This window comes from Xenopus laevis, chromosome 3S, assembly GCF_017654675.1.
Source record: "Xenopus laevis strain J_2021 chromosome 3S, Xenopus_laevis_v10.1, whole genome shotgun sequence".
Lineage (NCBI taxonomy): Eukaryota > Metazoa > Chordata > Amphibia > Anura > Pipidae > Xenopus > Xenopus laevis.
Window position 1 is genome coordinate 61,371,430 of NC_054376.1, and position 13,196 is coordinate 61,384,625.

General features: G+C 38.8%; 1 protein-coding gene across 11 annotated transcripts in view; it reads left to right on the forward strand.

The window, feature by feature from the left end:
• The window catches only part of LOC397944 (tropomyosin alpha-1 chain-like), a 31,707-nt gene extending 20,593 nt beyond the window's left edge, over positions 1–11,114 (forward strand). For 7 of the 11 annotated variants that reach the window (XM_041588382.1, XM_018254117.2, XM_041588380.1 and 4 more), the window contains one exon: positions 9,887–11,114. In XM_041588382.1, the coding sequence (XP_041444316.1) occupies positions 9,887–9,969 (83 nt within the window). In that variant the 3' untranslated portion in view covers positions 9,970–11,114. Of the gene's footprint in view, positions 1–3,845; positions 4,034–9,886 lie in introns of those variants that run through there. The other 4 variants (XM_041588381.1, XM_018254114.2, XM_018254121.2 and 1 more) reach the window with 1 other exon arrangement.
• The last annotated feature ends 2,082 nt before the right edge of the window (positions 11,115–13,196 follow it).

Here is a 13,196-nt window from a genome sequence, read left to right on the forward strand (position 1 = left end):
AATCTTTTGTTTGAAATTTGTTGCTTTTGTAGTTTAGCCTTACTATATCTAAACTACAAGTTCATTATTTTATGAAAATAATGTACAACACTGCGTTTTGTTGGGCAAGGCTATGATCAATAGTCATTTGCACTGCAGCCCTTTGTAGTAGAACTAATTGTTATTAGGCAATGCTATCTGCTGAAAAGTAAGATTCTGCTCTACTGGGGGCCTACATCTATACTTAAGAAGAGGAGGGTGAATTCCTGACCTCAACTGCAAAATCAAGGATGTTCAGCTAGATCTCACCAATTAATTACTTGTTTATTTGTTGCAATTTTGCAGGCAGATCTGAACTAGCAAAAGGCCAGTAACGAGACTTTTAAGAGTAGTGTACAGCACACAGCTGATTCCTATACTAAGCACTTTTTCAATAATCGCCAAATTCCAAAATGTTATAGTCCTAGTAAGGCCTAATTAAGGACACACATGTTACCAAGAGACCTACAGAGCTTAGTTCTAGAGCACAAATGAAGATGACTGACCAGTTGTTATGGCTAATGCTACATATGCATAGCACTCTGCTTTCACTTTAGCTATTAGTTTATACTATAGTGGCTATAATAATAATAACTCCCAAGTTGTAGCTTCCATAATTCCCCAGCTTCTGCCATGTGATCCTTGTGGAGCCCTTTAAAATGAGAAACTATTAAGGAGATTTAACCAAATTCAAAAGTTAACCTTTCATAATGCATAATGGAATTCTAAATTAATTGCATGAAAGTGAGTGTAGTATATAAATTGTTAGCTAGCTGGCTAACAATCGTACGATCGGACTTTCCCATCTCCCGACCTGCCACTAACCATTCGGATCAAATAAAGTACAAAAGAACAGATCAGCTGATATTCTTGCCCTGACAGCAATCGTACGAAAGTTATGTCCGACAAAAGCTAGTGACAGTCTCCCACTGAAAATCGTACGATCTGCAATAAATGCAGAGATATTATCGGCAGCCGACAAATCTTTTAACCTGTCCGATCAACAGATCTCCACCGGACGAAAAATGTCGGGACTCTCCACACACGGTCCGAAAATCGTACGAGTCCTCTATTCGTACGATCAGATCCTTGCGTCTATGGCCAGCTTTAAATATACTACAATATACTTTTAAAGATAATCAAAGCAGTTTTTTTTTTTTGAGGGGGGGGTCACTTGTTTCGACATTGCTAGTGACCTAAAAAAAAGTGGGAGCCCTTATGGACATTACACATACGTGGTAGATTCCCTTATTGTCACTTTATCATACAGAGCAAGAATAGTAAGCTGTAGTGCTCCTAAGGCAATTGGCACACAGGCTGTTGTCAACCTGCATATTTTTGCAAGCTGAGAGAAGCGGATCTGCTCAGTGCCCCTGCTTCATTGATATGAATCCAATGAGCCAGTGTATGGTCATACACGGCAGAACTGAAGCCGAGGTCAGTATTTGGGCTGACCTCGGCCTGAGTGTGACTGCACACAGGATGACAAGATTCAAATGAATGGAGCAGGGGCACTGAACAGATCTTCTCTTAGCCTGCAAATATATGCAACAGCTGAAACCAATAGCCTAAGTGCCCATAGCCTAAGGCAGGGATACCCAGCCTTTTGAACTCGTGAGCAACATTCAGAAGTAAAAGGAGTTGGGGAGCAACACATGCATGAAAAAATGCTCTTGGGGTGCTGTGATTGGCCATTTGGTAGCCCCTATGTGGATTGTCAACCAACACCAAGGCTCTGTTTGGCAGTGCACCTGGTTTTTATCCAACCAAAACTTGTCTCCAAGCCTGGAATTCAAAAATAAGCTCCTGCTTTGAGGCCACTGGGAGCAACATCCAAGGGGTTGGAGAGCAACATGTTGCTCACGAGCTACTGGTTGGGGATCACTGGCCTAAGGGAAGGCTGTTAACACCATGTTCTCTGTGGCAGTTTTGAAATGCCCCCAGGCAGTCAAATTCATTGAATCTGTCTGGGGTTCAGTATGTGTTTTAAGGTGGCCATACAAGGGCCGATAAAAGCTGCCGACAGACCGTGTTGGCAGCTTATTGGCCCATGTATGGGGCCCCCCGACGGGCTTCACCGATCGAGATCTGGCCGAAAGTCGACCAGATCTCGATTGGATGGGACAGAAAATCCCGTCGGATCGCGGCCGCATCTATTCGTTGATGCGGTCCTGCGATCCGACCGCCCGTTTGGGCATCGTTAGGATCCGATCGTTGGGCCCTAGGGGGCATATCGGAGGGAGATCCGCTCGTTTGGCAACATTGCCAAACGAGCGGATCTCTCCATGTATGGCCACCTTTAGAACCTGAGCAAGCATAGTCTCTTGAGTTATGCTTTAAATAACTACTGCTATGACTTAAGCAATATCTGCTGACTGTCATTGTTCAGTTTGCAACAGAACTATAAGTAAGTAAATCCTGAAGCAGGAGAAGGCATTCTTTCATAAACAGATTTCTACTCCTCCTTTGTAATACAAGAAAGCAGAATTAAGTAATTAAACAATACACTGTTAATTTACCTTAAAAAGGAGGGTGGTAATGGTGTCCTGTGCATGTAGTCATAGGTTGAATGTTTCCATACTGTATTGCACATCTGCTAGAAGCATACATTGCCTTAAGGTGTTAACAAGCCCCTTTTTTTATGGGAGGAGGGGTGGATAATATCAGATTATTAGTGCAGCAATATGAATATATAAAGATTGTGTGCTTCTAGCTAATTGTAACCAAAAGGGAAAAGCAGTAACTGTTTGTCCCTGCAGTTTATCACAGGGTCAACTAACATTACTTGAAAGGGTGAAACTTTAATACTGTAAAGCAGGGTACAATTTGGTCCCCTAATGAAAACAAAGGGTAGTCCGTACTGTACTACACAGCATGTAGGGATAAGGCAAAGCTAAATTCACAAATATGAATAGATGTAAATTTATAGTGGTCCAAAGTCTTTTTCATTAAATTTCTATTTTTGGTGGCTTAAAGGAAAACTATACCCCCCAAACAATGTAGGTCTCTATAAAAAGATATTGCATAAAACAGCTCATATGTAAAACCCTGCTTCATGTAAATAAACCATTTTCATAATAATATACTTTTCTAGTAGTATGTGCCATTGGGTAATCATAAATAGAAAAATGCCATTTTAAAAAATAAGTGCCGCCCCCTGGGATCGTAGGATTCACTGTACTCACAAACATACCAACAAACCAGACATGTTAGGTCACATGAGCCAATTAACAGACAGAGTTGTGTATTTTGCTTCCACACTTCTTCCTGTTACAGATAGTTGTAGTATTTCTGGTCAGGTGATCTCTGAGACAGCACAGACACCATCACGAAATGGTGGCTCAAGGCAAGAGATGTAAAAGGGCAATATTTACTTAAATATATATTCCAGTTTGGTAAGATTCTTTAATATGCCACTTAATATGATATGAACTATCTGTTGCTTAAGTGTTCATTTTGGGGGTATAGTTTTCCTTTAAGATTTTGGCAATTTTAGTTAAATTTCCACAGATCTCTTGCTCCCTATGCACTGCCTGTATGCAGTTCCCTAGGGTCGCTGGCTCTTGGTTGAGCTAAAAGCCTGGTGGAAGCACTCTTGAGTATGCTTACTTCAATTCATTTTAATTCAGTTTTAGAAGAATCAGCAGAAAGCAGTAGCAGACTAATCGAAATGCAGTGTCATCCATTCCAGTCTCTAATCTAAAAATAAACAGTATAAGTCCTCATGCTATAGCATGTGCTGCCTGCATGTTTCTTTCACATTGCCATTTGTTTGATACATTTATTTTTTTTTTTCTTAATGTTTTCTCATCTCTTCCTTCTCACAGATAAAATGCTTTGCTTCCAATGGTCATCTCTATCATACCTGGGTTGGATAATCCTCTCTGAGCTGTCCTTTTTATCCCATTCTCTTCTTGGGAACCTTTCAAACTGTCCTGCTGCATTAAACAAGAATCACTTTTCTGTTGTACAGACACTCTGTAAAATAAAGGACCCATTGTGTATTTTCTCTCTCTTTCCTTTTCCTGCATTATTTATTGCTTATCTTATAAAGGAACATTTAATAAAACTGCAGATCAATACTTTTAATATTTTGTAGGGCATTTCTCTTTGTGTTCAACTATTATTTCAAGTGTTTTGCTGCCATTTAACCAAGTCCAAACAATTATTGTACTTAAATGGCCACCAGACAATCTTTATTGAATCTTTTGATTTTTGCTGTTCAAGTGTTTCATGCAGATGCTTTGTGTTGGGACATGAGTCCTAACCAAGATGTCCCCTGGAAACAGACTGTACCATTTATATACTTATATTTTTGTGGGACATAGAAGTAAAGCTCTTTGAGGAGTGTAATGAATTTATTTGTTTTTAATTTCTACATTTAGTTTAGAGCTGTTCAGTTTAGACCATGGTAGTGTAAGTACAAATCAGCCAGTTGACCATATTAATTTGGTCAGTAGGAAGCAAATGTATCAAAATATACTGTATTTATATTATTTCTGTACCTGCTTTACACTGTTGGGTACTCGCCTGCTCTTTTCATTAAAATAATTATAAAATAAATAATTAAAATGGCCATACACAAGCCTACTGCCAACTCTGCAACTTTTTACTGAGTCTGCAGCCTTTGGCCTGTGTATAAAGCTAACTCAATGCCTTACCTGAGACAATACATGACTAGTGCTTTAGGTGAGCGCCACCTTGGGTTATATGTGCATTCCTCTCCAAGTGGATCTTGTGTATAATCTGTTAATGGCAAACCAAGAAATTATTCCTTTGCATTATATCCTGCAAATGCTTTCCCACCTGCAATAATGTAAATTGCTGTTAGGAAAACAAATGCAGCACTTCAGAAAAAAAGTGCTGGATATATTTTCCCACCTGCAATTTACATTAACAGTGGGAAAACATTTGCCCATGGTTATGAAGATTTATCACAGATGACTAATCTCCTGGTGTGCCATTGCCCTCAAAATGGCCATATGATTGTTTTATACTCAGAATAGCAAGCTAAATGTATAGTAACGGTGGCCATACACTCTAAGATCCGCTCGTTTGGCAAGGTCGACAAACAAGCGGATCTTGACCCAATATGCCCACCAACGGCTTGGCGATATCGGATGAATCCGAATGTTCGGCCCTGGGGCCGAACGATCGTATTAAGATACTACAAATGGGCTCCGACGGGTCGCAGGACCGCATCAACTAGCCGATGCAGTCCTGGATCGTACGAAAAAATCAAACTTGACCAATTGATATTTGGCTGATTTTTTGGCCTGATATCGATCAGTTGGACCCGTCGGGAGCCCCCACACATGGGCAGATAAGATGCTGAATCAGTCTAAAGGACCGATATTGGCAGCTTTAATCTGCCCGTGTATGGCCACCTTAACCTATACTGACCTGCCATCAGAGGACTGCATTCATGGCTAAATGTGACCCTTGCTGTATGGATTTTCCAGCTTTTCTGACTGTGACCAAGCTAAATATCAGTCAGAGAGGTTTATGGCATTCATCTTTTTTTTTAATTTATTTTTTACTACAGCTGCCCTCTGGTGGAAGCAAATCAAACTCTACTTTGTGTGTTGCTACCCTAAGGGGCACATTTACAAAGCTCGAGTGAAGGATTCGAATTAAAAAACTTCGAATTTCGAAGTGTTTTTTTGGCTACTTCGACCATCGAATGGGCTTCTTCGACCTTCGACTACGACTTCGAATCGAACGATTCGAACTAAAAATCGTTCGACTATTCGACCATTCGATAATCGAAGTACTGTCTCTTTAAGAAAAACTTCGACCCCCTACTTCGGCAGCTAAAAGCTACCGAAGTCAATGTTAGCCTATGGGGAAGGTCCCCATAGGCTTGCCAGCGTTTTTTTGATCGAAGGATATTCCTTCGATCGTTGGATTAAAATCCTTCGAATCGTTCGATTCGAAGGATTTAATCGTTCGATCGAACAAATAATCTTTTGATCTTTAAATCGTAGGATTAGCGCTAAATCGTTCGACTTCGATATTCGAAGTCGAACGATTTTAGTTCCTAGTCGAATATCGAGGGTTAATTAACCCTCGATATTCGACCCTTAGTAAATCTGCCCCTATATGTTTTTGAATCACAAGGAGAGGAGGTGGATGCCTCCGCTCAATAACACTCAAACCAATTTGATACCATTAGTGACAGATGGACAGCGGTGTTCTAACTGCCTCTTATTGCCCTTTATTTTTTCACAGTTGTGGTCATAATACTGTGCACCATAGGTTGCATACCAAAATAAAAATACACCACAGGTAATTGTGGTAATTCTTTATGTGCAATTAGATTTAGAGAGTGGAAATGAAAAGCAAGGCATGGGGTTCATGGGGGTCAATACTGTAACTGCCAACAGGTAATTTCTCTAAAGCCTAGGATTTGGGGCTATTTTCTCTGTTTTAATGCTGAATGCTACTGTGCCTCTATCAGCACAGTGCTAGCAAACAATGCAGGCAGCATGTCTGGTCCCTAGAATTGCAGCTTCTTATTCATTGTTGCTGAAGTACTTGTGACTTGCAGTATAAGCTAGATATCAAGCAGTGTGTAAGGCATTAGTCCTACTGCTATACCTACTTCTGTTTGAGCAAACTTGCACGTCATTGCTCAAAAAAGCAGTTAGTTATGCAATCATTGTCATAAGTCATTCTTACCAGGAAGCATAAAACTGCCATTCACCCTGTCTTTAAAGGAAATTGACTATAATTTCAGGAGCTGTTTAAATCGGAGTACCTCTGATTCAAATGTTTGAATACATATGGGTGTCATTTACAAATGGTTAGGCATTTACTGCCCATATGCTACACAGGCCACTGGAAAAATAGTATATGTTCGTTTGTTTGGGATGCAGATAAGGTAGTCTGTACCCCAAGAGGAAAATTCAAGCAATTTTGGAAGACTAGCGAGCATGGCTTTTACCACCAGCGATTCACGTTACTAAAGTGTGATATTTAAATAAAAAGAGACTTCCTTGTGTTTTTTTTTTTTTTTTGGTACAAGCTTTCAGCTGGGCATTATAAAGCAGGTCAATTTATAAAGGGGGAGTATTATGGTATAGGCTTAGGCATTATAAAGCATGTCTGTATAGAGGGGGAGTATTTTGGTATAGGCTCAGGCAATTCCATAAGCCCATTTAACCTCAGCACAGGCAAAAAAGAATGGTGGTAGGCTCCCTTATTGCCAGTCACTGCCCTGACAACACTCCAGGTACATCATAATGTTGTGTAAAAAAGATATATTATATATAACATATATTATATGTTGCCGGCACTCACCTGCCATTCGGCAATTTCACTGGGTGCTCGCCAGATTCAATATAAAGTCCAGAAATGAAAGGAAGCACTCACGACATAAAGGTATTTTAGAAGTCCTTTACTAAATCATGTAGACATCTATGTGTTTCGGTACCTCGGTTTGGTGAAAAACGTGTCAATTTATTCACACAATTTTACATGTTATCCGACGTTTCGGTACCACATGGGGACCTTGAGAAAGGTCCCCATGTGGGACCGAAACGTCTGATAACATGTAAAAGTGTGTGAATAAATTGACACGTTTTTCACCAAACCATACAAAACATGACTCCCTTGTTAAATATTCATATATCCTCCAAAGTAGGTGGTGGAAGTTAAGATTTCATCATTTACTTCTTTGATCATACATAATTTTTTTTTTTTTTCAGGGGGAGGCTTGTTTTTTACTTTGTAGAAATGTATCTTCTGTTTTCTGAGGAGCCAGTAGTCCATTAATTTTGAAATGTTTAATTTTGTAAGGCTGAACAGCCTCTTTAAGAGCCACTGTGTAGATACTAAACTGTTCTAAACGGCCTTGTGCTAATCAACACCCATTTAAACACTGACTGTCTGATTATTGGCATCTCAGTCTGTCCATTTAGTGGTATCACTTACACCAGTCCTACCATGGGCCAAATAGCGACTATCTCACTGCTTTGTGGCCCTCTTATTACAAAGTAATTATATCCTACAATTATCTTACAAAGGACCTCATCCAGTCTTCAAATCTTAAGTTGGACAACCTAGACTATTTAATATCAGACACAAATTAATCAAACTTTGCAAACTGTGAGTTCAACAGACAGATGGAGAATTGGCATCCTGTAATGTTGACCTGGTATGACAACATGGCCTTCTAATTGGTGCATTTTCTGTTGAAATTTATTATTTAGGAGGTACGTATCGTAGCCATCTCTTTACCCTGCTCAGTATGGGGTTTGGTTGCGCCACACCTTCCTGACATTTCTGTGCTTTGGGTTCCAAAACAATTATTATTTAAACCAATGTCCATGATGTAGATGTGTTTTCTAGCAGAAATGTTTACTGATCTCTTCAGTAAAGGTGAGGTATTGTATAATTCCAGTTCTTGTTTCATTTTTTTTTTTTCTAACCAAAAAAAGGTTTTCTATGTCATAACCAGCATTTTGCAACATAACTTATATTATAAGGAGTGAAAAATCAAATCTTAACTGTTGGCATGCTCGTGCATTTAAACAAACCTGAGTGAAGTTCATGCTTAATTTATAGGGTGCATGGACCATCAATTGCCATCATACATGCTAACCATTGTTACTATGTAACATTACATAAATAATGTAGTTTTGTCAAGGGTGGTTAAATGATTTTCAATATGAATTTCACTCATTAAAATGTTATGTAAAACTTAATCTGCTACTAATATTGGAGTTGATATAACATTGAGTGTTTTCCTGCAGTTTCCTTCCTCTTACTTTCCACCTGCTGTGAAATGAAATCTCCCATCATCCCCTCCTTTAGCCTACTACAGGCCTTCTGGAAAGTGTTCCTGTGCCACATGGAGCACTAGCCATTGCCTGCGTCTTGTTTTGAATTAATAAGGCAAAAATGTAGCGCTCTTTCTAAATTTAGAGCATCTTTCTCTTCTGTTTCTTGTATTAATCTTCCAGCAAGAACAGAACTAAAGAGGAAGTGGGCCCAACAGTATAGAGAGCCCAGTGAGGCCCTAATTAATGAGGAATTTCAATATATCTTGGGGGGGGGGTCAACTTGCAAATGCTCTGGGACCCTTAAATTCATTTTCTGTAGGGCCCAGTAACATCTCGTTTAGCCACTGTCCTTCCAGTCTGCTATTTAAATCACTGCCTGGTTAATGGAATGCAAAAGGTTTACACTCCCTGGTTTTATAACATTCACGCAAGGCATCTGAAACCTTTGGATACCCAGCTGCTGGGGTTTTGTTCAGCTATAGCTGGGCCATCACAGGTTTCAGACACCTGGGGGCACATTTACAAAGCTCGAGTGAAGGAATAGAATAAAAAAATCTTCGAATTTGGAATGATTTTTTTTGGCTATTTCGACCTTCGACTACGACTTCAAATTGAACGATTTGAACTAAAAACCATTAGACTATTCGACCATTCGATAGTCGAAGTACTGTCTCTTTAAAAAAAACTTTGACCCCCCACTTCGCCACCTAAAACCTACCGAGGTGCAATGTTAGCCTATGGGGAAGGTCCCCATAGGCTTCCTAACAATTTTCTGATTGAAGGAAAATCGTTCGATCAATGGATTTTTCCTTCGATCGTAGGAAATGCGGTAAATCCTTCGACTTCGATATTCGAAGTCGAAGGATTTTACTTTGTCAGTCAAATCCTCGATATTCGACCCTAAGTAAATGTGCCCCCTGGTGTAGTTCAAGGAAACTGCAGAGACTCTTCTAATACATCTGACCCTTTTGTGCACTGAAGTGCCCTGTGCAAGGTGCTGCTACAGGGGTTGAACTAGTCACTTGTGTAAAGTGTTATTACTCTTCATCCATTTAATATATTTTCTTTCTTTCCCTTTACAGAGAAAGTGGCACATGCTAAGGAGGAAAACTTAAAAATGCATCAGATGTTGGACCAGACACTGTTGGAATTAAATAACATGTAAAAGACATTGGTGTGTTCCATAGCTTGGTTTTTGGAAGTCCCTGCTTGTTAAATGTTTGCTCTTTTAAATGCCAGTGGAATCAGCCCCTTGTTTTAGTTGTTGCTGAACCATTCTAGCACTCAAAGTCAAAGGCTTCTATTAAAAAATCTTTGGGGGAGAAGGATTTTTATTTTATGCAGCCTGGGTGTTTTTCTACCAATGGAATTAAAGTGGGGCTGGGACTATGGGCAATCTGAATACAATCAGACATGGTGCCAATTAAACAAAGCCTTAAATTGCACACCGATATACTGTAAACCAATTATTTTATGTCTATAAACAGCAGGTGTGTTTGTATTATTTTTAAATAAAATATTTGCCATAAATTCTGGTAATTCAGGTTCCCCTTTCACCACTGTCACAACAGGCTTCTGTTGGAAATGTTTTCTGTTTCTTAGACAAATCGATGCAATATAATAATTTTTTCTGTAGCGTTTTACTACAAGGCAAAATTTTCAGGTATTACAGTAAAATAGTGGCAGAGATTAGGGGTGGGGGAGAGAGAATCCACTTTTTCACAGTGGTCAGCCCTTTCAATGGTTGGTTGAGGCAGATATAAACCCAATTTTTTTTTTTTTTTTTGGGGGGGGGGGGGGAAGCCAATATTTACCAATTACTTTTCATAAAGGCAAATGGTGAATTTGTACTTCACCAAGAAAATATTCTACAGTGCTGGAGGCTCAACATACAGGCCACAGAAATATGTGAAAAGTACTTGACAAACCATTTTTTGCAAAAACAATATTTTTTTAAAAAATTTTGTCTAATTTAAAATATGCGCTGCTTTTTTAGCAATCAGAAGCTGGTTAATAAGTGGTGTAAAATTATATTATGATGGTTCAAGACGAAATTCAGATCCTTTATCAGCAAAGTTTACAGCATGCGTTCTTGTATGGTCTAGTTGCATTTCCCTGTACTTTTTTGTATTGTTTCTGATCCAGATTAACCCAGAATAATTATTTGGGAAAAATTTGCTTTATATCTGTTTTGGATATACATATTTTGCAAAGCATCACTTTTTTTTTTTTTTTTTACACTAGTTTTTAAGATTACAACCAAAATTGTACAACATTGTAATATGAAATAAAAAGCACACTTGAAATTTTTCTATACTCTTGTGTCATTATATGCATAGCAGTTTTGTGTGCATTGTGATTTTGTATTTGACTACTCACTGTTGTGCTGCCTTGATGTACAGGTATGGAACCTGTTCTCCAGAATGCTCGGGACCTGGGGTTTTCCGGATAATGGATCTTTACATGATTTTCTAGTAGACTCAAGCTACGAAGATCCAAATTATGGAAACATTAAATAAACCCTATAGGCTGGTTTTGCTTCCAATAAGTGTTTATTATATTTTAGTTGGGATCAAGTACAAAGTACTGTATTATTATTACAGAATATGTAATGGATTATTTAGAAAAATTGAGTCTATGGGACATGGCCTTTACATAATTTGGATCTTTCTGGATAACTGATCCTATATCTGTACTTGGAACCCTGCTTTATTTTAGCTTTTATTTAAGTGGTAAAATGAATTGATTGGATTTGTATTGGTATTTAAGGGTAAAAAACATTCTTACAGCTTGCCTATAAAAAGTATTCACCCTCTTGGAAATGTTATTGTCATAGTATAGAATGTAGATCAAGAATTAAATGCCCGTACATACTTCAATACATTCTATGGAACCGCTATTTTTTCCCCCTTCAACCAAATCATTACCATAATGGCATACTAGCCTTTCTAAATCATCCCCGTTTCTACTCACAGCCCCAATCTTGCTTAGTTTCTTTACTGCCCTGTATTAAAAATGTATTTTGTACATAGGAAGTATTGATGTACAGCCGCAAATCTACTATATGGATCTTGCTGTGTGTCTAAGCACAGAATTTGTTGAGTTTTTAGCTGTATATGAAAAAGAAGAGGGAAACATTTACCACAATTTTTTAATTAAAGGGAAGGCCAATTTTGAGGAAATTCATTTATTTTTCTCAATATAATAATAATACAGGACCTTGCATTTGATGGTAGATAAGTTGTATGAATGTATACTGTTGGCAAAACAATTATTTTGGGTTTATTTAATGTTTAAATGTTTATATACTTAAGATACAGTGATCCAAATTACAAGGCTGTATATGGAAAATCCAGGTCCAAGCATATGAATAATAGATCCCTTACCTGGACATGTACAGACTATATACCAGGGATCCCCAACCTTTTGAACCCGTGAGCAACATTCAGAAGTAAAAGGAGTTGGGGAGCAACACATGCATGAAAAAAGTTCCTGGTGTGCCAAATAAGTGCTGTGATTGGCCATTTGGTAGCCCCTATGAGGATTGTCAACCTACATTGATGCTCTGTTTGGCAGTGCACCTGGGTTTTATACAACCAAAACTTGCCTCCAAGCCTGGAATTCAAAAATAAGCACCTGCTTTGAGGCCACCGGGAGCAACATCCAAGGGGTTGGAGAGCAACATGTTGCTCACGAGCTACTGGTTGGCGATCACTGCTATATACTGAGTGCAAATGTGCATAGGATTCATTGAAATTAAAAGGGCCATTGAAAAAATCGAAAGAGGGAAATACTGTAGCGCTATTCCAACAAAGTAAAATAAGGGTTCTGCCTTCTCTTGGAAGTGTATAAGCCAGTTAAAAGGATCTGAAAAACCATGTTCTTCCATTTCTTTTCTAGACTCCATTATAGTGGGTAGTGAAAGGAGCAGGGACCCTGTAAAGTCTGGGCTAGTGAGCAAGAACAACCCTGTGCTCCATCCAGGAAACTAGTGTGGATTTGTGTTCCTCATGCAATGCCTGCATAGTTTAGGGATCATAGCTGTAAAAGGACATAAGCTTTTATTCCTGTTGGGCTTCCACTGAAAAGTGGAAGAGAAACCAATTCACTGTGGTGTCCTATCCATTTCCAACCCAGCTCGGTGTTGTAATACATTCCCAATACCTACACTAATAGACTTGTTGCCTCCTTGATTATTGTTCAAAGAAAGTACAAGTATGGGACCTGTTATCCAGAATGCTCAGGACCTGGGCTTTCCAGATGAGGGATTTTTCTGTCATTTGGATATTCATACCTTAAGTCTACTAGAAAATCCTGTAAACCTAAAATAAGCCCTATAGGCTGGTTTTGCTTTCAATAAGGATTAATTATATCTTATGGATCTCGCACATT